This window comes from Pseudophryne corroboree, chromosome 11, assembly GCF_028390025.1.
Source record: "Pseudophryne corroboree isolate aPseCor3 chromosome 11, aPseCor3.hap2, whole genome shotgun sequence".
In the NCBI taxonomy this organism is placed as follows: Eukaryota; Metazoa; Chordata; class Amphibia; order Anura; family Myobatrachidae; genus Pseudophryne; species Pseudophryne corroboree.
The window spans coordinates 93462692-93489710 of NC_086454.1; the positions used below are offsets into that span (position 1 = coordinate 93462692).

Sequence of the window (27019 nt, forward strand, 5' to 3'; positions counted from 1 at the left end):
AATTACTTCAAAGGCCTTGGATGTAGTGAGGACTTTGAAGATTTACATGAGGAGGACGGCTCGTCATAGGAAAAGTGACTCTCTGTTTGCCCTCTATGATCCAAAGAAAATTGGATGTCCTGCTTCTAAGCAGTCGAATTCCCGCTGGATCAGGTTCACTATCCAGCATGCTTATTCCACGGCAGGATTGCCGTGTCCGAGTTCTGTAAAGGCCCACTCTACTCGTAAAGTGGGCTCTTCCTGGGCGGCTGCCTGGGGTGTCTCGGCAGTTCAACTCTGCCGAGCAGCTACTTGGTCTGGGTCGAACACGTTTGCCAAGTTTTACAAGTTCGATACTTTGACCTCTGATGACCTCAAGTTTGCTCAAGCAGTGTTGCAGGAGCCTCCGCGCTCTCCCTCCCGTACTGTGAGCTTTGGTACATCCCCATGGTACTAATATGGACCCCAGCATCCTCTAGGACGTAAGAGAAAATAGGATTTTGGTTACCTATCGGTAAATCCTTTTCTCGTAGTCCGTAGAGGATGCTGGGCGCACGCCCAACGCTTCATTTTCCTGCGTTTTTTTTAAATGGTTCAGTGTTACCAGGTTCCTAGGTAAGTTCTGCGTTACTTACGGTTTCAGCTGTTGCTGAGTTGTCCTGGCATGTTGGCCGGATTCGCATGTTTGTGTGAGCTGGTATGAATCTCACCACTGTGTAATTCCATCTCTCGAAGTATGTCGTCTCCTCGGGCACAGTTTCTGGACTGAGTCTGGTGGGAGGTGCATAGAGGGAGTAGCCAGCCCACACTATTAAACTCTTAAAGTGTCAATGGCTCCTGGTGAACCAGTCTATACCCCATGGTACTAATATGGACCCCAGCATCCTCTACGGACTACGAGAAAAGGATTTTTTTAAGAAGTTCTAACTTCACAGCCCTTTGTCATAAATGCATTCTTATGTTGATTGATAGGCGTCATTCTGAAACAAAGGCATATGTTTTTGTTTTACATCTGTCTCCTTTTATTTTGCATAGGGGACAACATAAGTAAAACTTGGCTTATCTTATCCCACTCTCTCCTATAGAGGTTCTAGATTTTTCTTATACAGTGACAATTCTGAGCTGTTCCCAGTGAATGATGGACTACCGCTGGAAACTATATATATTTACTGGTTTTCAAAACCATTAGAAAATTAGTTACCAGATCTGAACGTCTACACTCCGCAAAACATAAACTGGATATTTTCCAGTGTGTCACAACACCCATTCCATCCATTAGAAGATATATCCCTCAAATGTCTTCAATCTTTTGATTTGCAAGTACTGCACAGGAGAGGTGAAGAGATCCAAGCACCTTTGGTTAGGAATACATACTAATTACCAGCAGGCGGGATCCTGGCTGTGGCGATCCCGCTCGCCAGAAAGCCGGCAACGGGGCAAGCGGTACGAGTTCACTGCACTCACCACAGGTTCTATTCTCTCACTATGGGTGTCGTGGGCAGCTACGAGTGGGAATAAGGCCCTGTGCGTCGGTATTCCAGCATCTGTATCCTGACCACCGGGATCCCGACAGCCGGCAAATTGATTGCATCCCCTTTTATACAGTAATTTTACTGGTTGTGATTATAGGATTGTCTTGAACATTGAGACGTCCTTCCCCCTACAGCAGGAAGTGGTGCTACATTCATTTTGTGCCAACCCAAAATCAGAACAAGAAGATCTTGAAGCGTTTAGCTGTAAGGAAACGTCATCTTTATAACCTGATGTATCAGTACAATGGAGGTGAGATTGTCTTATTTTTCCTTTTCAGGGAAACAAATACTGCAGTACATCCAAATCCACCATTGCCAAATATATGAAACTGTCAGTTTGTTTTGTTTAGATTCATTCCGCTAGAGCTGTATCAACCATCGACCTTCTGGGCGAGAAAACCCTCTGCCTCTGGGTCAGATATTCTGGGCTGGACACCTATTAATTTCTTTGGGTCCGCATTCGGTTGGCCACCTAGTAATGGATGAGGCCTTGGGGGAAACTGGGGTGTTGGGGAGTCATTCATTGGTTATCGCTATCTTTTAGATTTATAACATTTATACAGAAAAGCCTACAGTATATGTGAGATGCATCAAAGCTGGGAGAGAGCTAAAGTGCTAACTAATCAGCTTCTAACTGCCATGTTACAGGCTAGGTTTGAAAAAAAGACAGGAGCTGATTGGTTAGTGCTGTATCTCTTTCCTCCACTTCATCTCTCTCCAAGCTTTGATACACTGTCCCCTTAAATCTGAAAGAACAGGGCTCACTGGACGAAACAGACCTTGCATGTAAGGGTGGTGTTACACTGGCAATGTGAACTCTAGCGCTCTTCCAGTTTACTAGAGCTTGATAATAAATACGACAGCTGGCTCTCACACATCCTAATGCAGGAGTTTTCAAACTCGGTCCTCAGGACCCCACACAGTGCATGTTTTGCAGGTATGCCAGCAGGTGCACAGGTGTATTTATTACTCACTGACACATTTTAAAAGGTCCACAGGTGGAGCAAATTATTTCACTTGCGATTTTGTGAGACCTGGAAAACATGCACAGTGTGGGGTCCTGAGGACCGAGTTTGAGAACCTGTGTCCTAATGATACTAAATCTCTCTTTTACTTTACCTTTGAAAGTGTTAAGTCTTCTCGAGAACTTGTGATGAAGGATTCTGACTTCTTAATAGTTGGCAATGACCTTGTATAATCTGATATATCGCTCTTTGGTTTCTGCAGAAAGCTATCCAAATAGTCTGCAAACAAAAAAATTAACTGTCTTAAAACGATCTGCCTCTTTAAATCTACAGGCTGTATAGCCAAAATTACACCAGGACCAGCAAATGGGACCCCACTAAATTTGGGCCTCTGTCTCTTCTGGGATTACTTTATCAAGAGTGAGGGCACTGATCTGAGGGTCTGTCCTGTCGTGGCTCTGGGCGGGTTCTGTGACTTATTGGGGGAATTGGACTCCACTTACTAGAAGTCACTACAGCAATGAGTGACTCTTGAGTCAATTTAGAGGTCCTGCGAAACTTAGGGCTCAACTGTAGATCAATGGTTAACGCAGATGGTTCAACGTGTTTCTGCTTTTCCATAGTTGATGCAAACCTATAAAGGAAAGAGAGGGTAACCTCTTACAGTAGCTCTGGAAAAGACAAGACCCTTAAGTGCTCCTCTAGGCAGTGACCTGTGTAGTCAGAGCCTCGGCATTCTGTTCTCTGACTGTATATGTCAGAAGCCTACATGTCTGAAGCAGCAGGCAGCGTATCGGTTAAACGCGTAACTGGTTTACGCAACTCTTCTTCCATATGTCACATGCAAGACAAAAATTCCCTTTCCAACATTGTGATGAACTTTTAAATAAACTTTGAAGCCCCTGATAATGAAGTGGTACTGATTTTTCAGTGGGTAGAACCTGCACCATAGAGGATCTTTTCGATTCAGTTTCAAAAGGATGACCACATTTACCATACTGAGTAATTAGCTTACCTGTATGGCTTTGTCCCCACGGCAGGTACCAGAGCCCTTGATGTAAACGATTTTTCTAAATAAATAATATGTGGTGAGTTAAGTCACAGATCTTTGTGCACTTAGAAAACAAAACCAACATAATTTCTATGATAGATTTTTTTTTCTTACAAAAATAAAATAAAAAGAATGTAATGGAGTGATGGGAAAAGTTAAAAAAAAAAAAAGATTTTCTATATTAATGGGGGGTCTCCTGTGTGGGTGACCCTGGGCACCCATTATAGGTACAGTGATGACTATAGTCAATCAGGATGGGAGGTGGCAGTAGTGCTCAAACTACTTTTGAAACTCTCTTTGATCAAGTCTCCATCTCACAAGTAGACATGTTATCTAACAGATTTAATATATGCTTATTTTTCCCAGCATAAGGCATTAGTATGGCTTTTTTTATTGCTTACAGAGGTCTTTTCTCTGGCAGGGTCCACAGGTTAGCCACAGGATAACAATGGGATATGATGGAGCAACAGCGGATTGGCACCAAACGATCAAAAGCTTTCTGGCCTCACAGGATGCAACGGGCCCATCCATATATCCCGCCCACTGGCTCAGGCAAATCAGTTTTTTTGTTTGGTGCGGCAGGAGCTGGACCATGGTCAGAGGGCTGCTGTTTTTTAGCAGCCCTAAGCTTTCTTATTTTATTGTTATAGTCTTACTAGTTTTTGAGTGACTTTTCTAAACAGCGTCTTATACGCATATTAGAAAGAGTCGCTCCAACAACTCTCCGCCGGGTCGCAACAATGCTTACCCACAAGTACAGTGCTGTTTCGGTGGGCGTCTGTGTCGGATATACTAGCAGGTCCATCAGACGTTACCAGACTGTGGCCGGAGCACGGGGAGACGGTAAGGCATCAGTTCTGCTTAGAAGGGGAATACGGACACAGTCGCACTGTTTTGGGAAGGAGACTACCAAACAGTAACTGACTCGCCGCCACCACGGGTGCTCCAGCGCTAGGCCTTGGGGATCATAGGCTCCAGGAATAGCATGAGGCTGCGATCCCTAGGGTTGATGTCAGTAAAGGGAGTCAGAAGCTCTCTGTGGCACCCCTCCCCCCAGTTCATGACCAGTTTCTGCCGAGTCTCCCGCCATGAACGGTTTCCTCGCTTCCATCTCAGACGCTATCACGAGGGGACCGGGTCGCAGCTTAGGCGGCTGTGTGACTGGTGCATCTGTGTTTACTGATTGCTACCACAAGGGGACCCGGTCGCAGTACAGGCGGCTGTGTGACTGGTGAGTCTGTGTTCACTGAGCGTTACCACGAGGGGATCCAGTCGCAGCATAGGCGGCTGTGTGACCGGAGCGTCTGTGTTCACTATAGGTTCCTGGAGCGGCAGTGTACACTGGTAGCGTCTGGATCCACTCAGCGTTCGCTAACATATTGATCGATCCTGGAAGCGAGGTGAGTCTCCTGGTATCCCACTCTACTGAGTACGGGCTATACACTAAAATTCTATCTACTTTTTCAGTATGAATAGTTAAGTTTAGTGCCTGTTGCATATGAGTCTGTGTACATTTACTGTGGTTTTCTTCGCATTGCGTCTGAATACGTTAGATCTGTTTATACATGATTCAGTAAATGTTCGCCAACATACTTAAAAAAAGTGTTTGTAGTTGATGATGTGCTCATATGACTAATATATAAACATGTGACTGACTGCTAGTGTGATTGCTGACTTAAATATATGTTCATCAGTTGTTCTTCTGATCCTCAATGCTGATGCATGGGTAGGGTCAGATTGATATCACTTTAGAAGGTTAAAGTGATTACAGTCACAAATTGTGTAGTACCCTGTGAAAGTGCTGATTATCATGTCTAAGAGCGGCAAAGGTGACGAAGGTACACTTACAGTAATACCAACACTCATATCATGTTTGTCCTGCAAAACTGTATTATCCTCTCAGGATCTGGTTCAGGATGGTTTATGTGCAAATTGTTTTGCTTTTCAGCAGAATACAAGGCAGATCCCTGTACAACGTCAGGTACAAATGGATCCACCTTGGGCTATGTTTGCACAGACTTTGTCCAGTATAGCTGAACGGATAATTCCTACAGCTTCTGTACCAGGAATGGGGTACCCATACATGCAGCTCCCTACCTATGGTATATCATTCCCCACAGAAGCTTCCAAAATGAAACAAGCTGATAAACTGAGGGTAAGTAAATCTTCACCTTCACAGGCTACACATGACGATTCATCGGAAGATGAAAGCTCAGTTTACTCTACTTCGACATACGAAGAGGAAGAAGAAGGTCTCAGCTTAGTGGATATAGCTGAATTAATTAGAGCAATGAAGGCCATTCTATCCTTAGAAGATTCAGCAGAGCCTGTGTTAAAAACCAAGGCACCTGTGTTTAAACGTCCCAAAACAGTTAAGACTGAGTTTCCAGGTTCAGACCAGCTGACGGAAATCATGGAAGAGGCTTGGGCAACACCCAATAAAAAATATAGCATTCTAAAAAAATGGGATTCCAATTATCCTTTTCCAGCCGGGGACTGTTTAAAAAGGGAGGTGGCTCCTAAAGTAAATACGCATGTGATTCGATTAGTGCGAAAATCTACATTACCTTTGCCTTCAACATCATTAAATTATGTCATGGATAGGAGAGTGGATGGTTTTCTAAAAAACATATTTTCCCTGTCTGGAGCAGTCATAAGGCCGGCCATGGCTTCAGCTTGGATGGCAAAGGCAGTGGCTTCCTGGGCTGATGCATTGGAAGGGGATTTTGCATCAGCTTCTAGAGAACAAAAAATCCTATATAGCTCATATATATCCTATATAGCTCATCACAGGCTGCAGTTTTCTTGGAAGAAGCTACATTACATATGGGTACTATTGCTTCTAGGACATCAGCCTCAACAATTGCTGCTCGCAGAGCAGTTTGGTTACGTACATAGAAAGCTGATTCAGAATCTAAGAAGGTTTTGGAATCTTTGCCTTTTTCTGGAAATATTCTGTTTGGTAAAGAATTGACAGATATTCTGGAGTCAGAAGCAGACTCCAAGAAGGTCAATTTTCCTTCCACATACTGTATAACCCCAAATCTAGGGGTCCGGTTTTCCGGCCCTTTCGGTCTCAAGGAAAAGCAAAAGGAAAAAGTGATCCTAAGCAGCCCCAATACAATAAGTTTGGTAACTAAAAAAAGCATTGGGCTACCAGAGGGCCAGCTTCCAAACCAGAAGATAAGCCATCGGCTTGATGGTGCAGACCTCCTCCTGGGGAAACCCCAGGGTAGGGAGCCGACTTCTTTAGTTTGCACAGATCTGGCGGCAGTCTACAACAGATGCCTGGGTGCAAGAAGCGGTATCTCTAAGTTATGTTTTTCCCTTCAAGAAGCATCCTCCTCGAAGGTTCTTCTGCACCAGCCCGTCTCGCGTAGAGACGAAGGTCAGGGCTTTGCAAGAAATTTCTTCAGTCAGGAGTGGTCATTCCAGTTACCCCTGCACAACGGGGACAGAATTTTTACTCCAACCTGTTTTTGGTTCAGAAGCCAAATGGGTCATTTCAGCCCATTCTCAATCTCAAAATGCTAAACAAATATATTTGGGTACCGAGGTTCCACATGGAGACGTTACGCTCCATAGTTTTGGCCATGGAACAAGGCAGTGGCGTAACTACTGCCCCCGCAGCCCTCGCGGTGGCTTGGGGGCGAGGGGCTGCGGGGGCGCCACTGATTTACAGCAGACTGACATGCGGACGAGCGTCCGCATGTCAGTCTGCGGTCTCCTTCCCTCCGCCGCTTGTTGGAGGGACACGGAGGGCACAGCGCCTCCCTGTGTCCCTCCTGCATCATCTCCGGCGGCCGCGGGTCTAATAGGGGGAAGTGCCGTCCGTGAGCTCTAATTGGCTCACGAACCGGCACTTCCCCCTATTAGACCCGCGGCCGCCGGAGATGATGCAGCAGGAGGGACACAGGAGAGGCGAGCTGTGCCCTCCGTGTCCCTCCAAAAAGCAGCAGCAGCGGCGCGGGGGGGGGGGGGGGAATATCTGGCACTGGGGCATATATGGCACTGGGGGGGGGATATCTGGCACTGGGGGCATATATGGCACTGGGGGGGGGGATTATTTGGCACTGGGGCATATATGGCACTGGGGGGGAATATCTGGCACTGGGGGAATATCTGGCACTGGGGGGGGGATATCTGGCACTGGGGGCATATATGGCACTGGGGGGGGAATATCTGGCACTGGGGGAATATCTGGCACTGGGGGGGAATATATGGCACTGGGGGCATATGTGGCACTGGGGGGGTATATGTGTACCTGGCACATGGGGGGGACTATATTTGGCACTGGGGCATGTGAGTACCTGGCACCGTGGGGGAATATCTGGCACTGGGGACATATGTGGCACTGGGAGCACAGCCCTAGCAACAAGGACTACCTCCTAGCAACGAGCATGACACCCAGTGCATGAAACACCTGGCAACGAGCATGACACCCAGTGCATGAAACACCTGGCAACGAGCATGACACCCAGTGCATGAAACCCCTGGCACCGTGCATGGAACCAAGAGCATGAAACCCCTGGCAACGAGCATGACACCCAGTGCATGAAACCCCTGACAACGAGCAGGTAATTGAAAAGTAATTAGAAGCCTTACTGTAGGACTTAATGTGTAATGGGCATTACGGTGTGTGGCATAATGTATCACGGACATTGCGGTGTGTGTCATAATGTGTCACAGGCATTACGGTGTATGGTATACTATATCGCGGGCATTGTGATATGTGGTATAATGTCTCAGGGTCATTGCAGTGTGTGGCATAATGTATCACGGACATTGCGGTGTGTGTCATAATGTGTCAGGCATTACGGTGTGTGGTATACTATATCACGGGCATTGTGGTATGTGGTATAATGTCTCAGGGTCATTGCAGTGTGGCATAATACATAACTGGCATTGCGGTGTGTGGCATAGGGTATAACGGGCAGGGAATTGCGGTATGTGTCACAGGCATTACGGTGTATGGTATACTATATCACGGGCATTGTGGTATAATGTCTCAAGGTCATTGCAGTGTGTGGCATAATGTGTCACAGGCATTGTATGTGCTATAATGTATCGGGCATTGCAGTGTGTGGCATAATGTATCACGGACATTGCGGTGTGTGTCATAATGTGTCACAGACATTGTATGTGCTATAATGTATCAGGGGCATTGCAGTGTGTAGCATAATGTATAACGGGCATTGCGATTCCTGTCATAATGTGTCACAGGCATTACGGTGTGTGGCATAATGTGTCACAGGCATTACGGTATGTGGCATAATGTGTCGGGGGCATTACAGTGTGTGCATATTGTGTCATGTGCATTATTGTGTGCGGCATAATGTCTAAGGGCCATTGCAGTATGTGGCATAATGTATACTGGGCATTACTATAAGGAGGAAAAATGACAAATAATGTAAGGGGCATGAATCAGGATTATTTTTCTTTCCTGTGGTGGCCAATGTATGGGCGTGCAGGTTGCAAAACTGGGGTATAAGGTAGTCTTTTCCTGCAATGCCACGCCCCTTTATGCGAAACCACGCCCATCCCAACGAAACCACACCCCTTTTTTCGCCATGCGCGCGCATATTTATCCCTTTATTGCTCCCAATTATGGAGCATGAGGGGGCGCCGAAGAATTTTTTGGCTTGGGGGAGAAAAATTTCTAGTTACGCCACTGGAACAAGGGGATTATATGGTATCCCTGGATAGTCAGGATGCTTACCTACATGTTCCTATAGCACTGTCCCATCAGTGTTATCTCAGGTTCGCCATCCTCCAGCAGCATTTTCAGTTCCAGGCCCTACCCTTTGGGTTAGCCACAGCCCCCAGAGTATTTACCAAGATTATGGTGGTTATGGCAGTTTATCTCCGCAAGCAGGGGATAAAACATTTTCCATACCTCGAAGACCTTTTAATCCTGGCACAATCACAGGAATTGCTCCTGTGCCATCTACAACAGACAATAACATGTCTGCAGAGGCACGGGTGGCTCATAAATTGGGCAAAATCATCTCTGGTGCCATCACAATGGATGACTCACTTGTGGGGCTGTACTGGATTCCGGTCTACAGAAAGAATTTTTACCTCAGAACAAGATATCCAAGGTACAGTCAAAGATTCAGGACTTGTTACACAGTCAAACGGTATCCATTCACGCAGCAATGCGAGTGATGGGTTTGATGGTGTCAACATTCGACATGGTGGAGTATGCACAATTCCACTCAAGACTCCTGCAGCGTCTGATTCTGGCCAGATGGAATGGAGTACATCAGACGATAAAGAAACAGACTATGGTACTTTCAGTAAAGGTAAGAAGGTCATTAGCCTGGTGGCTACAGACATTCCATCTAGACAAGGGGAGACCCTTTTGGATATCAGATTGGGAGATCCTCACAACAGATGCCAGTCTTCAGGGCTTAGGAGCAGTGTCCGGAAAATTATGGTTTCAGGGACAATGGACCAGAGAAGAAAGTTGCCTGCCAATAAACCTGTTAGAACTTCGGGCCATATACAGTACATGGCACTGATTCATGCAAAGGACATTCTTCAAGGAAAACCAGTCCAGATCCGCTCGGAGAATGCGACGGCAGTAGCGTACCTCAACCATCAGGGAGGAACTCGCAGCCAAAAAGCAATGAAGGAGGTAAGTCACATATTAAAGTGGGCAGAACTCCATCTTCCAGCCTTGTTCGCAGTGTTCGTTCCGAGAGTCCTAAACTGGGAAGCGGGCTTTCTCAGTTGTCACACCATTCAAGCAAGGGAATAGTAAACAAATGGGGGTTGCCAGATATAGATCTCATGGCATCCCGTCTGAACAACAAAGTGCCCGCATACGGGTCAAGAACAAAGGATCCCGGAGTGATCTTTGTGGACGCCTTGTCTGTGAGGTGGGACTTTCATCTGGCTTATGTGTATCCTCCGATCATCCTGTTACCCAGGGTGGTGAGGAAAATAAAGCAAGCAAAGGGTGCCGTGATTCTGATAGCTCCAGCTTGGCCCCTTCTGGGTTGGTACACAGATCTGCAGAGAATGTTGATGGATGCTCCACTTCTGCTCCCTCAACGTCCAGATCTACTGATGCAGGGTCCCTGTTATCACAGACATCTGGATTGACTGTCTTTGACGGCGTGGTTCTTGAAACCTCTATCCTAAAGTCAAGAGGATTCTCTAAACAGGTAATTCCAACAATGCTCAGAGCAAGGAAATCTGCCTCAGCTCGTATCACCGAATTTGGCAGGCCTATATTCATTGGTGCAGTGAAGGAGGTATGGACCCGAAATCTTTTAGAGTTTCCAGGGTCCTAGCATTCCTTCAGGCAGGAATTGATAAAGGTTTGAAGGTGGCTTCCTTGAGAGTGCAGGTATCGGCATTGACTGTATGGTTCCAAAAGAAAGTTGCCAATTTACAGAATGTGCATACTTTTTTCCAGGGAATGCTGCACATTCAACCTCCCTTTGTTCCGCCTACAGTGCCGTGGGACTTATGTTTAGTCCTGAAAGCCCTTCAAGTTGCCCCATTTGAACCACTTAACAAGGTGGATATTAAATGGTTGACAGCAAAAGTACTCTTTCTACTGACTATGGCATCAGCTAGAAGAGTATTAGATTTAGGAGCGCTGTTATGTCATTCCCCATTTCTGATTTTTTTTATCCAGATAAAGCAGTTCTCAGAACTAGGTCTGGGTATCTTCCTAAGGTGGTGTCTAAATTCCACCTTAATGAAGAAATTGTAGTCCCAGCTTTTCAGGGATCAGGACTTTCTGCAGGAGGTGCGTCGCTGGACATAGTCTGGGCATCAAGGATCTACGTGGATCGTACCAGTGCCATCAGAAAGACAGATTCTCTCTTCATTCTCTACGGATTTCACAAGAGAGGATGGCCTGCTACTAAAAAGGCGCTGGCAAGGTGGCTTCGAATGATGATTTCAGAAGCATATTCTCAAGCTGATCTCCCTGTTCCGGCTAATGTCTCTGCTCACTCTGGGGGTCATTCCGAGTTGTTCGCTCGCAAGCTGCTTTTAGCAGCTTTGCACACGCTAAGCCGCCGCCTACTGGGAGTGAATCTTAACTTATCAAAATTGCGAACGAAAGATTCGCAATATTGCGAAAAGACTTCTCTGTGCAGTTTCTGAGTAGCTCGAGACTTACTCTGCCAGTGCGATCAGTTCAGTGCTTGTCGTTCCTGGTTTGACACACAAACACACCCAGCGTTCGCCCAGACACTCCTCCGTTTCGCCAGACACTCCCGCGTTTTTCCCAGAAACGGTAGCGTTTTTTCACACACTCCCATAAAACGGCCAGTTTCCGCCCAGAAACACCCACTTCCTGTCAATCACATTACGATCACCAGAACGAAGAAAAAACCTCATAATGCCGTGAGTAAAATACCTAACTGCATAGCAAATTTACTTGGCGCAGTCGCACTGCGGACATTGCGCATGCGCATTAGCGACTAATCGCCTCCGTTGCGAGAAAAAAATAACGAGCGAACAACTCGGAATGACCCCCTCTATTCGTAAGGTAGGTCCTTCATGGGCAGCACAACATGGTGCTTCAGCAGAACAGATATGTAGGGCAGCCACATGGTCTTCCATTAACACATTCATTAGACATTATGCCTCAGATACTTTTGCCTCTCATGACGCTGAATTCGGGCGTAGGGTTCTCCTGTCCAATCAGGAGTGTCCCCACCACTAAATTGCTTTGGGAAATCCCATTGTTATCCTGTGGATAACCTGTGGACCCTGCCGGAGAAATATACGTTATGGTAAGAACTTACCGTTGATAACGGTATTTCTCCTAAGTCCACAGATTCCACAGGGAATCATTCTATTCACTAACCTCTTCCTTCTTGTATGGAAGGGTGTGCATGTGTGTTCTTGCCTGATTAGTGCTCTACATAATGCTCCTGCCTTATGCTTTGGAATACAACTGATTTGCCTGAGCCAGTGGGCGGTATATATGGACGGGCCCATTGCATCCTGGGAGGCCAGAAAGCTTTTGATCGTTTGGTGCCAATCTGCTGTCGCTCCATCATATCCCATTGTTATCCTGTGGAACCTGAGGACTTAGGAGAAATACTGTTATCAACGGTAAGTTCTAACCATAACATATATTTTGTAGCTTCCGTGAATTGACGTTTCTTGTTGCAATTCTACATTGTAGATTTTAGGATGCAACAGCTCTGCATACCTCGTTTGAGCACGTGATCAGTCACGTGGTTTTTGTCACTGTAATCGAGCATGGCATGAAAAGGCGGGAGGTGTTGCTTGATTGGTGAGTGCTCTTTGGAGAAAGGAGGTAAGTTGGCACGCTGAATGACTGTTATAATGAGAGGAAGGCGATTGCCACTAGTAGGTTCTCGGGCCTTCACTGCGGCATGGCGAGGACAGACATGGTCCATTGTGGAGAAGTCTCCTGTTGGACAAGAATTGAAAGCTGCTGTAAATTTCCAATTACCAGATGACCCCACCATTATCTTGTATACATGGACACCTAACTCACCAATGAAAGAGGTTGGTAGTCTGTTGATGAGTTGGGTCTTCACGGAAACAGACTCTGGCTTGCGTACATAGGACAGGAAGGGTTTTTCTGCAATATATAAAGAAAAACATCAAACCTTTTGTAGAAGAAGGAGGGGAACGATAGTGATGATGGCAGTTTTCGTGTTATTTCTTACCCGCTGTCTGCACTGGCGCTTCCTCAGCCACTTCAGTCTGGGACAAGGAACTTTCCTGGGACTTCATCTGTTACAGACAAATAATATAATACAGAATCTTTGATGACGGAGTACTTTACAGTATAAGCATACCAGGACAGAATTATTCAATATATAGCCCACACATCTTCATATTAAGACTGATAGTTAAAAGGCCAGTAAATCCTTAATGTTAATTACTTCATATTAAACAGTAATATATATATATATATATATATATATATGTGTGTATAGTGTGAACTAACAGCGCCAAAGATACAGCAGAAATACTTTTTTTACAGTATGTCGTTTATGGATGTGCCCCAAAAAACATCTAGTCACTATAAACCACTCCCCTCTATATATGGGGCGTCTGCTAGATCTTAAATACAACCCGCACTTGTACGTGTGCAGGATAAGTAAAAATTGGGAAAAGCGGATGAGATCCAAGCGACCATAGGTGGTACAGATTCTAAGTGACTATGCAAAGGTTTTTTTCAAAACAGTTAGGGGATTTATTACAAAGAACGTTTAAGACAATTGCACATATAAAAAAAAAAAAAGGTTATACATAAAAATACAACGTATGAGAATGTTTTTAAAAACTGTTGTCAAATTGTTTAAGAAACATTCCAAAGGGCATGTAAAAGACAAGGTAAAATGGTGCTAAAAAAAATTTTTGTACTAAAAATGAGAAATACAAGAAGCAACCGTTGGTCTAAAATTATACAGAAAAATTCATATATATAAAATATTCGGTATAGCAAAAAATAAGAATTTACTTACCGATAATTCTATTTCTCGTAGTCCGTAGTGGATGCTGGGAACTCCGTAAGGATCATGGGGAATAGCGGCTCCGCAGGAGACTGGGCACAAAAGTAAAGCTTTAGGACTACCTGGTGTGCACTGGCTCCTCCCCCCATGACCCTCCTCCAAGCCTCAGTTAGGATACTGTGCCCGGACGAGCGTACACAATAAGGAAGGATTTTGAATCCCGGGTAAGACTCATACCAGCCACACCAATCACACCGTACAAACTGTGAGCTGAACCCAGTTAACAGCATGATAACAGAGGAGCCTCTGAAAAGATGGCTCACAACAATAATAACCCGATTTTTGTAACAATAACTATGTACAAGTATTGCAGACAATCCGCACTTGGGATGGGCGCCCAGCATCCACTACGGACTACGAGAAATAGAATTATCGGTAAGTAAATTCTTATTTTCTCTGACGTCCTAGAGGATGCTGGGAACTCCGTAAGGACCATGGGGATTATACCAAAGCTCCCAAACGGGCGGGAGAGTGCGGATGACTCTGCAGCACCGAATGAGAGAACTCCAGGTCCTCCTCAGCCAGGGTATCAAATTTGTAGAATTTAGCAAACGTGTTTGCCCCTGACCAAGTAGCTGCTCGGCAAAGTTGTAAAGCCGAGACCCCTCGGGCAGCCGCCCAAGATGAGCCCACCTTCCTTGTGGAATGGGCTTTTACAGATTTTGGCTGTGGCAGGCCTGCCACAGAATGTGCAAGCTGAATTGTACTACAAATCCAACGAGCAATAGTCTGCTTAGAAGCAGGAGCACCCAGCTTGTTGGGTGCATACAGGATAAACAGCGAGTCAGATTTTCTGACTCCAGCCGTCCTGGAAACATATATTTTCAGGGCCCTGACTACGTCCAGCAACTTGGAGTCCTCCAAGTCCCTAGTAGCCGCAGGTACCACAATAGGCTGGTTCAAGTGAAACGCTGAAACCACCTTAGGGAGAAATTGAGGACGAGTCCTCAATTCTGCCCTGTCCGTATGAAAAATTAGGTAAGGGCTTTTATAGGATAAAGCCGCCAATTCTGAGACACGCCTGGCTGAAGCCAGGGCCAACAGCATTACCACTTTCCATGTGAGATATACGCAACATATTTACGCCAAATACGGTGATAATGCTGTACGGTTACATCCTTCCTGGCTTTGATCAGGGTAGGGATGACTTCATCCGGAATGCCTTTTTCCTTCAGGATCCGGCGTTCAACCGCCATGCCGTCAAACGCAGCCGCGGTAAGTCTTGGAACAGACAGGGTCCCTGCTGGAGCAGGTCCCTTCTTAGAGGTAGAGGCCACGGGTCCTCTGTGAGCATCTCTTGAAGTTCCGGGTACCAAGTCCTTCTTGGCCAATCCGGAGCCACGAGTATAGTCCTTACTCCTCTCCTTCTTATGATTCTCAGTACCTTGGGTATGAGAGGCAGAGGAGGGAACACATACACTGACTGGTACACCCACGGTGTTACCAGAGCGTCCACAGCTATTGCCTGAGGGTCCCTTGACCTGGCACAATACCTGTCTGGTTTTTTGTTGAGGCGGGACGCCATCATGTCCACCTTTGGTTTTTCCCAACGGTTCACAATCATGTGGAAGACTTCTGGGTGAAGTCCCCACTCTCCCGGGTGGAGGTCGTGTCTGCTGAGGAAGTCTGCTTCCCAGTTGTCCACTCCCGGAATGAACACTGCTGACAGTGCTATCACATGATTTTTCGCCCAGCGAAGAATCCTTGCAACTTCCGCCATTGCCCTCCTGCTTCTTGTGCCGCCCTGTCTGTTTACGTGGGCGACTGCCGTGATGTTGTCTGACTGGATCAGCACCGGCTGACCTTGAAGCAGAGGTCTTGCTAGGCTTAGAGCATTGTAGATGGCCCTTAGCTCCAGGATATTTATGTGAAGTGATGTCTCCAGGTTTAACCACAAGCCCTGGAAATTTCTTCCCTGTGTGACTGCTCCCCAGCCTCTCAGGCTGGCATCCGTGGTCACCAGGACCCAGTCCTGAATGCCGAATCTGCGGCCCTCTAGAAGATGAGCACTCTGCAACCACCACAGGAGAGACACCCTTGTCCTTGGTGACAAGATTATCCGCTGATGCATCTGTTCGGATAACTCCCTGGCTTTCTCCTCCGGGAGAAACAGCTTTTTCTGGACTGTGTCCAGGATCATCTCTAGGAATAGAAGTCGTGTCGTCGGGATCAGCTGCGATTTTGGAATATTGAGAATCCAACCGTGCTGGCGCAGCACTATCTGAGATAGTGCTACTCCGACTTCCAACTGTTCCCTGGATCTTGCCCTTATCAGGAGATCGTCCAAGTAAGGGATAACTAAAACTCCCTTCCTTCGAAGGAGTATCATCATTTCGGCCATTACCTTGGTAAAGACCCGGGGTGCCGTGGACAATCCAAACGGCAGCGTCTGAAACTGATAGTGACAGTTCTGTACCACAAACCTGAGGTACCCTTGGTGAGAAGGGTAAATTGGGACATGTAGGTAAGCATCTTTGATGTCCAGAGACACCATATAGTCCCCTTCTTCCAGGTTTGCAATCACTGCTCTGAGTGACTCCATCTTGAATTTGAACCTTTGTATGTAAGTGTTCAAGGATTTTAGGTTTAAAATTGGTCTCACCGAGCCGTCCGGCTTCGGTACCACAAATAGTGTGGAATAGTACCCCTTTCCCTGTTGTAGGAGGGGTACCTTGATTATCACCTGCTGGGAATATAGCTTGTGAATGGCTTCCAATACTGCCTCCCTGTCTGAGGGAGACGTCGGTAAAGCAGACTTTAGAGAACGGCGAGGGGGAGACGTCTCGAATTCCAATTTGTACCCCTGAGATACCACCTGAAGGATCCAGGGGTCCACTTGCGAGTGGGCCCACTGCGCACTGAACTTCTTGAGACGGGCCCCCACCATGCCTGAGTCCGCTTGTAAAGCCCCAGCGTCATGCTGAGGACTTTGCGGAGGCGGGAGAGGGCTTTTGTTCCTGGGAACTGGCTGTTTGTTGCAGCCTTTTTCCTCTCCCTCTGCCACGGGGCAGAAATGAGGCGCCTTTTGCCCGCTTGCCCTTATGGGGCCGAAAGGACTGCGCCTGATAATACGGCGTCTTCTTAGGTTGAGAAGCTACCTGGGGTAAAAAATGTGGATTTTCCAGCAGTTGCCGTGGCTACCAGGTCTGATAGACCTACCCCAAATAACTCCTCCCCCTTATAAGGCAATACTTCCATGTGCCTTTTAGAATCCGCATCACCTGACCACTGCCGCGTCCATAAACCTCTTCTTGCAGAAATGGACAGCGCGCTAACTCTTGATGCCAGTCGGCAAATATCCCTCTGTGCATCACGCATATATAGAAATGCATCCTTCAAATGCTCTATAGTCAGTAATATACTGTCCCTATCTAGGGTATCAATATTTTCAGTCAGGGAATCCGACCACGCCAGGCCCGCACTGCACATCCAGGCTGAGGCGATTGCTGGTCGCAGTATAACACCCGTGTGAGTGTATATACATTTTAGGATATTCTCCAGCTTTCTATCGGCCGGTTCCTTTAAGGCGGCCGTATCAGGAGAGGGTAGTGCTACCTGTTTAGACAAGCGTGTGAGCGCTTTATCCACCCTAGGGGGTGTTTCCCAACGTGCCCTATCCTCTGGCGGGAAAGGGTACGATGCCAATAACCTTTTAGGAATTATCAGTTTTTTATCGGGGGAAACCCACGCCTCATCACACACTTCATTTAATTCCTCGGATACAGGAAAAACTACAGGCAGTTTTTTCTCACCAAACATAATACCCTTTTTAGTGGTACTTGTATTATCAGAGATATGCAATAAATTTTTCATTGCTTCAATCATGTAACGTGTGGCCCTAGTGGAAGTCACGTTTGTCTCCTCATCATCGACACTGGAGTCAGTATCCGTGTCTGTGTCTGCCATTTGAGGTAACGGGCGTTTTAAAGCCCCTGATGGCGTTTGAGACCCCTGGACAGGCACAAGCTGAGTAGCCGGCTGTCTCATGTCGTCAACTGTCTGTCGTAAAGAGCTGACACTGTCACGCAATTCCTTCCATAAGCTCATCCACTCAGGTGTCGACTCCCTAGGGGGTGACAACTCTATAATAGGCAATTGCTCCGCCTCCATCTAATTTTCCTCCTCAAACATGTCGACACAAACGTACCGACACACCGCACACACACAGGGAATGCTCTGATAGAGGACAGGACCCCACTAGCCCTTTGGGGAGACAGAGGGAGAGTATGCCAGCACACACCAGAGCGCTATATATAGACAGGAATACCACTATAAAATGTGCTTTTCCCTTTATAGCTGCTGTTAATATCAAAACTGCGCCAAATTAGTGCCCCCCTCTCTTTTTTACCCTTTTCTGTAGTGCAGGACTGCAGGGGAGAGTCAGGGAGACGTCCTTCCAGCGGAGCTGTGATGGAAAATGGCGCCCGTGTGCTGAGGAGATAGGCTCCGCCCCCTTCTCGGCGGCCTTTTCTCCCGCTTTTTGGTGAGTTCTGGCAGGGGTTAAAATACATCCATATAGCCCTGGGGGTTATATGTGGTGTATTTATGCCAGCCAAGGTGTTTACATTGCTGCTCAGGGCGCCCCCCCCTAGCGCCCTGCACCCTCAGTGACCGGAGTGTGAAGTGTGCCTGAGTAACAATGGCGCACAGCTGCAGTGCTGTGCGCTACCTTGTTGAAGACTGATGTCTTCTGCCGCCGATTTTTCCGGACATCTTCTTGCTTCTGGCTCTGTAAGGGGGCCGGCGGCACGGCTCTGGGACCGAGCTCCGAGGCTGGGCCTGTGTTCGGTCCCTCTGGAGCTAATGGTGTCCAGTAGCCTAAGAAGCCCAAGCTACCACCACTTAGGTAGGTTCGCTTCTTCTCCCCTTAGTCCCTCGATGCAGTGAGCCTGTTGCCAGCAGGTCTCACTGAATATAAAAAACCTAAAACTAAACTTTCACTAAGAAGCTCAGGAGAGCCCCTAGTGTGCACCCTTCTCGGCCGGGCACAAAAATCTAACTGAGGCTTGGAGGAGGGTCATGGGGGGAGGAGCCAGTGCACACCAGGTAGTCCTAAAGCTTTACTTTTGTGCCCAGTCTCCTGCGGAGCCGCTATTCCCCATGGTCCTTACGGAGTTCCCAGCATCCACTAGGACGTCAGAGAAAAGCAGCTTATCTGAGGATTTCAAATTGAAATCCTCAGATAAGCTGCTTTTTTGCTATACCGAATATTTTATATATATGAATTTTTCTGTATAATTTTAGACCAACGGTTGCTTCTTGTATTTCTCATTTTTAGTACAAAAATTTTTTTTAGCACCATTTTACCTTGTCTTTTACATGCCCTTTGGAATGTTTCTTAAACAATTTGACAACAGTTTTTAAAAACATTCTCATACGTTGTATTTTTATGTATAACCTTTTTTTTTTATATGTGCAATTGTCTTAAACGTTCTTTGTAATAAATCCCCTAACTGTTTTGAAAAAAACCTTTGCATAGTCACTTAGAATGTGTACCACCTATGGTCGCTTGGATCTCATCCGCTTTTCCCAATATATATATATATATATATACACACACACACACATACATACATAATATTTTGTCATCCGGCAATCTGGGTAAAAGTATAGATGCCGGGGCGCCATCCTAATTGTAATACAGTTCATATTTCTCTCACTTTTTATGGTTACCCTACCTGATGAAAAGGCGCTATATCCTTGAAACGTTGTGTGATGCTGTAAGCTGTTCTTGAGCACATTTTGCACTTTTACCATTAAGTTTTGGATACAAGTTTTCTAATACAAGTCCATGGAGTGCCGCCTGTGTTTTGTTCCTGATAACACCTGAGCCGCAGGTGGGGAAGAATTTGTTGGGGTATATATATATATATATATATATATATATATATATATATATATATATATATATATATATATATATAGATATATATATATATATATAGATATATATATATATAGATATATATATAGATATATACACATGCGCTGCGACCCGGACAGTGATGGGTAGCTCCCTACCAGCGTGCAGGAGCCGCGCTGGTAGGAAGCTGCTCTTCAGGGGCGTGGGGCGTGGTCCAACGCGTTTTTTCTGTTTAATCATTTCCAACCGACTATAGCCATGGCCAAGGGACGAAGCACGGCATTCTGAGCCGAGTGAAACGCGTTGGACCACGCCCCCCCACACCCGCCTCAGATCCGGAGATCCTGACCCCCGGGAAGACGCCGGCCGCTAAGCTCCACGAGGATCAGCACTGCAGGCGCCTGCAGCAACATCGCGGCTCCGGAAGGAAAGGCACTCACAACCTAACACCACCTGGAGAAGAGATCACCAGTACCGTAGGGGACGAAGACATGTAAGTCCGTTTCATCAATTAAGAGCCGACGATATAACAAGACGTAAAGGACATTATTTTATACATGAACCAGGAGCGAGAATAGAAGGAACTTTTAGAAACGGAAAAACAGTACTCTCCCCTTTACCAGACTGTGCATGCACTGGAAAGACTATCTAACAGAGGATTCATTTTAGCAACAGTTTCCATCCACACTGTGTTTTAATTACTGTGTCAAAAATGTATCTATTTGTATCTGCTTAAAACAGCTACAAGGTGATTATAGCTGCAAGGTGTTCACAGTCTCCAGAACTACCTAATTCATATGCAACTGAATTTCACTGAATTTTACTGCATTCTAAACCCATGTTTTAAATATATTCATATGTACTTATATTTATATTTGTTTTAGAGCCACTCGCACTGTCATTAGGTAGTCATAGATAATATTAGGTTTACATACCAACTACAAATCTTGCATTATTGTTGTTAAATTTTGCCTACCCATTATGCAATCATACCCAAAATAAAATAAATTTTATATACATAAACACCATCATAGTCTCTCACAACTATTCCCACCCTATCTAGGAGCGCCAGAGGTTTCTTTTTCTTTTTTTGCTATTTGTTGGACATGATTGCCCCTTTAAAAAAAAACCACTGATCTGCTTTTTTGATCAACAGCATGCATCAGGGAATCAGCACCCGGATGTACGGCCTGCATAAGACTGGTAAGAATCTCAACTGGGTAGTTATTTTCCTAACTGTCCTCTCCCTGTATGTGATTCCTTCACAGGCTGTTTCTTCTGTGCAGGCTGCATGAACTTTATTTCTTGATGCTCCTCCCTCTTTCATCTAGTGTGTTGTTTGTCTCACTTTTACGGTCTCTCTTTCTCTCTCTCTTCATCTGCCCCCACTTCCACCATTTGTGTGTGCTTTTTTTCTGTCTCTTGTTGAGTGTTGTCTTTCTGATAGTTACAGTGGTTTCTCCTTTATTACATGTATCTTTTTTTCTGTTTAATCATTTCCAACCGACTACAGCCATGGCCAAGGGAGTAAGTTCATCCCAGTCTCCTAGAGGCACGTTTTAAGTTTGGTGCCCCCCACGCCTTCCCCCTTAAAAAAAATGGGAAAATAAATATGGTGTGTGTGTATAAATTATATATGGCGGGTGGGTCAGGGTCAGACTCACAAGATTCAGCCGTCTGCAGCATGCAGAATCAGCGTTCACTGGTGGGTCCCATCTCGCAGACCAGCAGCCCCAGTAGCTGCATTGTCGCTTGCTGCAACGCAGGCTTAGCAGTACCTGGCGGGCGCCATCCTGTCCCTTAATGCATGTATTAGCAGGGCTGCTGGGACAGAGTCGATTAACTCTGCAGCAGCAGCAGGTGTGCCACAGAGCTCAGTTGGAAGAGTAGCAGTCACACAGCTGCTGCTGGACATCAGGTGCCCCTTCAGGGCTTGAAGCCCGGAGGCAGGCGTCTCCATTGCCTCTGGGAGTTCCACCCCAGACCACTGCATGTCATCATGGATGTGTGCTTCAACAGCAAGGGATAACATTGGCTGGATGGTGATATAACGTTATTTATATTTACGTTGAGTAAGATTCGTGGGTAATCAAAGCGATCACCTTCATGCCAGTTGCTATGTAGGCCACTTAGGTGGCCATGCGGCTTCACAAAGCATTTCTAAAAAATGCCTCCTGAATTCTCCCCATCTTACCACCCTCTGTAGACTGGTGACTTAAAATCTGAAAGAGTAACCATGAAAACACTTTGACCCCTCCCAGCAGTGTCAGTTCCATAGAGTTCCGAGTCTCACACCTATATCGTGGACACACAGGCTAGTAGAATTAATAGGATATACATAAATATAATTCTCATGTTTTACCAATGTATGGGAGCTCAATCTCAATATGTGCAGCTACAGCGCCTAAGGCCCTCATTCCAAGGTGATCGCTCGCTAGCTTTTTGCAGCCGTGCAAACACATAGTCGCCGCCCACGGGGGGAGTGTATTTTCGCTTTGCAATTGTGTGATCCCATGTGCAGCCGAGCGGGCCGAATTTTTTTTTTGCGGTTTCTGAGTAGGTCTGAACATACTCAGCCCTTGCGATCACTTCAGCCTGTCTGGTCCCGGAATTTACGTCAGACACCCGCCCTGCAAACGCTTGGACACGCCTGCGTTTTCCCTACCACTCCCAGAAAACGGTCAGTTGACACCCATAAACGCCCTCTTTCTGTCAATCTCCTTGCGAAGTAATAACCTGATCGATGCGCTGCGAAAATCGGCAGCGTGCGATCAACTTGGAATGACCCCCATATTCAGACATGATCGTAGCAGCAAATTTGTTGGCAGTTGGGCAAAACCATGTGCACTGCAGGGGGGCAGATATAATATTTGCAGAGAGAGAGTTAGATTTGAGTGGGATATATTGTTTCTGTGCAGGTTAAACACTGCAATTTAGATTTTAGATTGAACAAACCCCGCTCAAATCTAACTCTCTCTGCACATGTTACATCCCCTTCCCCTCCCCGCAGTGCATATGGTTTTGCCCATCTGCTAACAAATTTGCTGATACGATCAGGTCTGGATTAGGCCCACAATCACATCTCAGTTTCCAATTCACTCACCTTCAACTTTCTTTTCTCTGCATTTGCCGTACCAGAAGTTTTAGACAGAGTGGATTTGGCTGTTTGGTTAGCGAATTCAGCAATGTCCTACAAACAAAAAGGGAGACATTTATATAGTATCATGCATTTAAAACCTTCTCTGCCAGTTTCCCTTGTAAGTGATCGGAGTGTAGACTAACCTTAGACTGCCATGTGCAACCAACCTTCTATTATATACGTACAATGTAAATGCTCACTGTCATTATAGGAAAAATGCAAAGTTGTTTAAAACTCACTGACATATTTTCATTAGCATTTGCTGAAACCTCAACAGGGAGAATTAAATTCAAGGTGATATTCCACGATGGTGTCCGGCTCTGCATGTTACGGCTTACTACAGTTGCCAAACAGCGCTAATTTTCCACCTCTATAGGGAGCGAGGTAACGTTAATATTGCCATTGAGATGAACTGCACTATAGGACAGGTCTTAAACTCGGTCCTCACACAGTGCATGTTTTCCAGGTCTCCTCACAGAATTGCAAGTGAACTAATTAGCTCCACCTGTGGATCTTTTAAAATGTGTCAGTGAGTAATTAATAAACCTGTGCACCTGCTGGGTGACCTGCAAAACATGCCCTGTGTGGGTTCCTGAGGACCGAGTTTGAGAACCTGTGGTGTACTTTATGCACCTGTAGAGTAGGCAGCAACCTCAGCTTGTGGTAGAAGCAGCTTCATGAGATTTAGTTTGTATCCTTATGCTTAAGTGCTGCCGTGCTTTGGGGGTAATTCAGATCTAATCGTAACAGCAAATTTGTTAGCAGTTGGGTAAAACCAAATGCACTGCAGGAGGGGGAGGGGAGATGCAACATGTGCAGAGAGAGTTAGATTTGGGTGGGGTCTGTGGTGTGTTCAAACTGAAATCTAAATTGCAGTGTAAAAATAAAGCAGCCAGTTACTCTGCACAGAAACAAAATAACCCACCCAAATCTAAAGGCCCATACACATTAGACGATGTCGCTCTGTGAGCGACATCGTCTAACGTTTCCCCCTCCCGGGCCGGCCGGTCGGCGGCCGCCTGTACGCACTGAGCGATATGACCGCTCATATCGCTCAGTGACGTCACGCCCCCGCCAGCCCTGCATGAAGGTCGTGGACGACAGTCCACATCCTTCATGCATGCCTGACCGACAGCGACGATCGTTGCCGACCCGCGGGGCCGCGCATCGGTCGTCGCTGGCGGCATACACACTTAACGATATAATGAGCGACGTCGCTCAAGGAGGGGGAAAATGAGCGACGTCGCTCATTATATCGTTAAGTGTGTATAGACCTTAACTCTCTGCACATGTTATATCTGCCGCACCTGCACTGCACATGGGGGGTAATTCCAAGTTGATCGCAGCAGGAATTTTGTTAGCAGTTGGGCAAAACCATGTGCACTGCAGGGGAGGCAGATATAACATGTGCAGAGAGAGTTAGATTTGGGTGGGGTGTGTTCAATCTGCAATCTAAATTGCAGTGTAAAAATAAAGCAGCCAGTATTTACCCTCCACAGAAACAAAATAACCCACCCAAATCTAACTCTCTCTGCAAATGTTATATCTGCCCCCCCCCTGCAGTGCACATGGTTTTGCCCAACTGCTAAAAAATTTCCTGCTGCGATCATCTTGGAATTACCCCCCATGGTTTTGCCAAACTGCTAACAAATGTGCTGCCTTGTTTTTGTATTGGGAATTCTTTATGAGAACTCAGATAGAGGGAAGCAGGTATGAGCACTATGAGCTGTGTTCCACCATGTCTGCTGCCATTTTAGTATATAATAGATGTGCCGGAGGCAGGTGCGCTTCTACAGAGGGGGTCCATGTGCACCTCCGGGTGGGCCCCCTCCTCTTCACGGCGCTGTAGACTCCGGCATTGTGCCAGAGTCTACTGCGCATGCGCAGGTCTCCGGAAACATGGCGCCCACCATGGTCCGGAGACCAATTTGGCTACCGCGCATGCGCTGCGGCCATTTTGGCTGCGATTTCTGCCCGATCACATCTCCCGGTGCTGGACTCCGGAAAGGTAAGTATTAAAATAGGTGCGGTGTGGGCCCCCCCCTGGACACAGGGGCCTGTGTGCACCGCACCCATTGCACCCATTATAAAAACGCCAATGGCCGGAGGGGAGTACAGTGAGATCTTACACTGTGTCTGACCCACGCTGCATCCTGGCAGGTGGAGGAGCCTGGGTGCAAGAACCCTCTCTGAGGGGAATAAGCACAGGGGCTGGTAGTTATACTTATTAACCTCCCTGCTTCTTGTTTCTACACGCAGACATTTTCCTGGTTTTCTGTTGTCTTGGATGATTGTTATCTTAATGGTTGGGTGCCATTTGAAAAACCTATAGGCTGCATAACTGCCAGCAAAGATTCCAATTGATTATTGTATTACAGCAGTGGTTCCCAAACTCGCTCCTCAAGGCAGCCTAAGGGTCCATGATATAAGTATATCCATGGCTCAGCACAGATGGTTAAAACATATTGACTGAGGTACTAATTAAGTCACCTGTGGCCAAGCATGGCTATACTAAAAGCCTGGACTATTATACCCCTTTCACATTGCACAAATTACCCCGGTATCGACCAGGTATATTGCCGGGTCGACACGGGTCAATGTGCGATGTGAAAGGGCCCATGGAGAATTCCCGGGTCGCCTGACCTGGTAATTCAACCCGGGTTATAAGAAGGGTTATTCCTGGGTTGAATACCGGGTCAGTGGCAGTGTGAACAGGTTGCCGGGTCAATGCGACCCGTGACCCGTGACCCGTTCACTACATAGGGAGAGGCGGCGCGGAGATGAGCTCATCTCCCAGCTCCGACCCCCGCCGCTATGGCAACCCAACCCAGCATATTTGCCGGTGCGGGAAGCCTGCTGTAAGGGTCCAATGCCGGATCCCACCCTGGAAGGACCCGTTTCCAATTCCCGGGTGGGATCCGGCATTGGCTATGTGAAAGGGGTACAAGTGCTTCCTGAGGACCATGTTTGGGAATGACTGTATTAGATACTGATTGCTGAGTGCAGGGATAACACTACTGATGCAGGAGCTGCTACTGATAATGTTTCTGCTGGGGGCACTGTGGGGAGCTTAATATATCAGTAGTGTAGTGTTTCTTTATCTCACACTGAAACACTGTATATCCTCAATCTTTGTGAATAGGTTGCAGTGGCTGATAATATATTTATGCTGTGTGTGTGCCGGCGTTCTCCTGTCTGTTATTGAACACAGCAGTATTTCTCTCTGAATGGAGCTTCTATCTCTCTCTGAGGCAGATTTATTAAGCCTGGTGAAGTGATAAAGTGGAAGGTGATAACGCATCAGCCAGTCAGCTCCTAACTGTCATTTTTCAAACCCAGCCTGTGACATAGCAGTTAGAAGCTAATTGGCTGGTGCGTTATCACCTTCTACTTTATCACTTCACCAGGCTTAGTAAATCTGCCCCTCTGTCCCGTCAGTCTAAGAGCAGTCTTTGTTTTCCTGTGTTTGTCAGTTAGAATTTGGTCTCGGCTGTTTCTCCTTCATTGTGTTTGATTGTGTTCGGCAACATTTTGGTTTGTCTATTTTTCTTTCAATATATCTGAAAAATGTCCTGAGGCCAAAGCTGCTGGGGGCTCTGTGGTGTACAACACCTGCTCCATATGCCATGCTAAATTACCTAAGCCCAGTCAGGGCCCGGGTGGCTGTTGCACAAGTGGCTCTGCCGGTAATCGGGATCTTTGTGTCACCCTCCCCCCCGCCTGTGGTTCCAGTGGTCTCTCTCCTTAAAAAGTCAAAGAAGCAGACTGTCCTTTTGCCTTCCATGTTCCAGTTAAAGGAATTCCTAGGTGAGGCATGGCAGACACCTGACCGGTGATACAGAGATTTGTTTCCACATACCCATTTGCACAGGAGGACTTGGGTTTATGGGAAACTACTCCCAGAGTGGATACTTCAATTGCTAGGATTGCAAAAGCAACAACTGTCCCAGTCCCAAATTCCTGA

General features: G+C 46.5%; 1 protein-coding gene across 4 annotated transcripts in view; it reads right to left on the minus strand.

The window, feature by feature from the left end:
- The window catches only part of AGBL2 (AGBL carboxypeptidase 2), a 226613-nt gene that overhangs the window by 38771 nt on the left and 160823 nt on the right, over nt 1-27019 (minus strand). For all 4 annotated transcript variants that reach the window (XM_063944554.1, XM_063944555.1, XM_063944553.1 and 1 more), the window contains 7 exons: nt 23020-23106; nt 13202-13268; nt 13027-13113; nt 12715-12939; nt 3492-3546; nt 2980-3110; nt 2631-2755 (listed from right to left, as the gene is read on the minus strand). In XM_063944554.1, coding sequence (XP_063800624.1) covers nt 2631-2755; nt 2980-3110; nt 3492-3546; nt 12715-12939; nt 13027-13113; nt 13202-13268; nt 23020-23106 — 777 coding nt within the window. The remainder of the gene's footprint in view (nt 1-2630; nt 2756-2979; nt 3111-3491; nt 3547-12714; nt 12940-13026; nt 13114-13201; nt 13269-23019; nt 23107-27019) is intronic.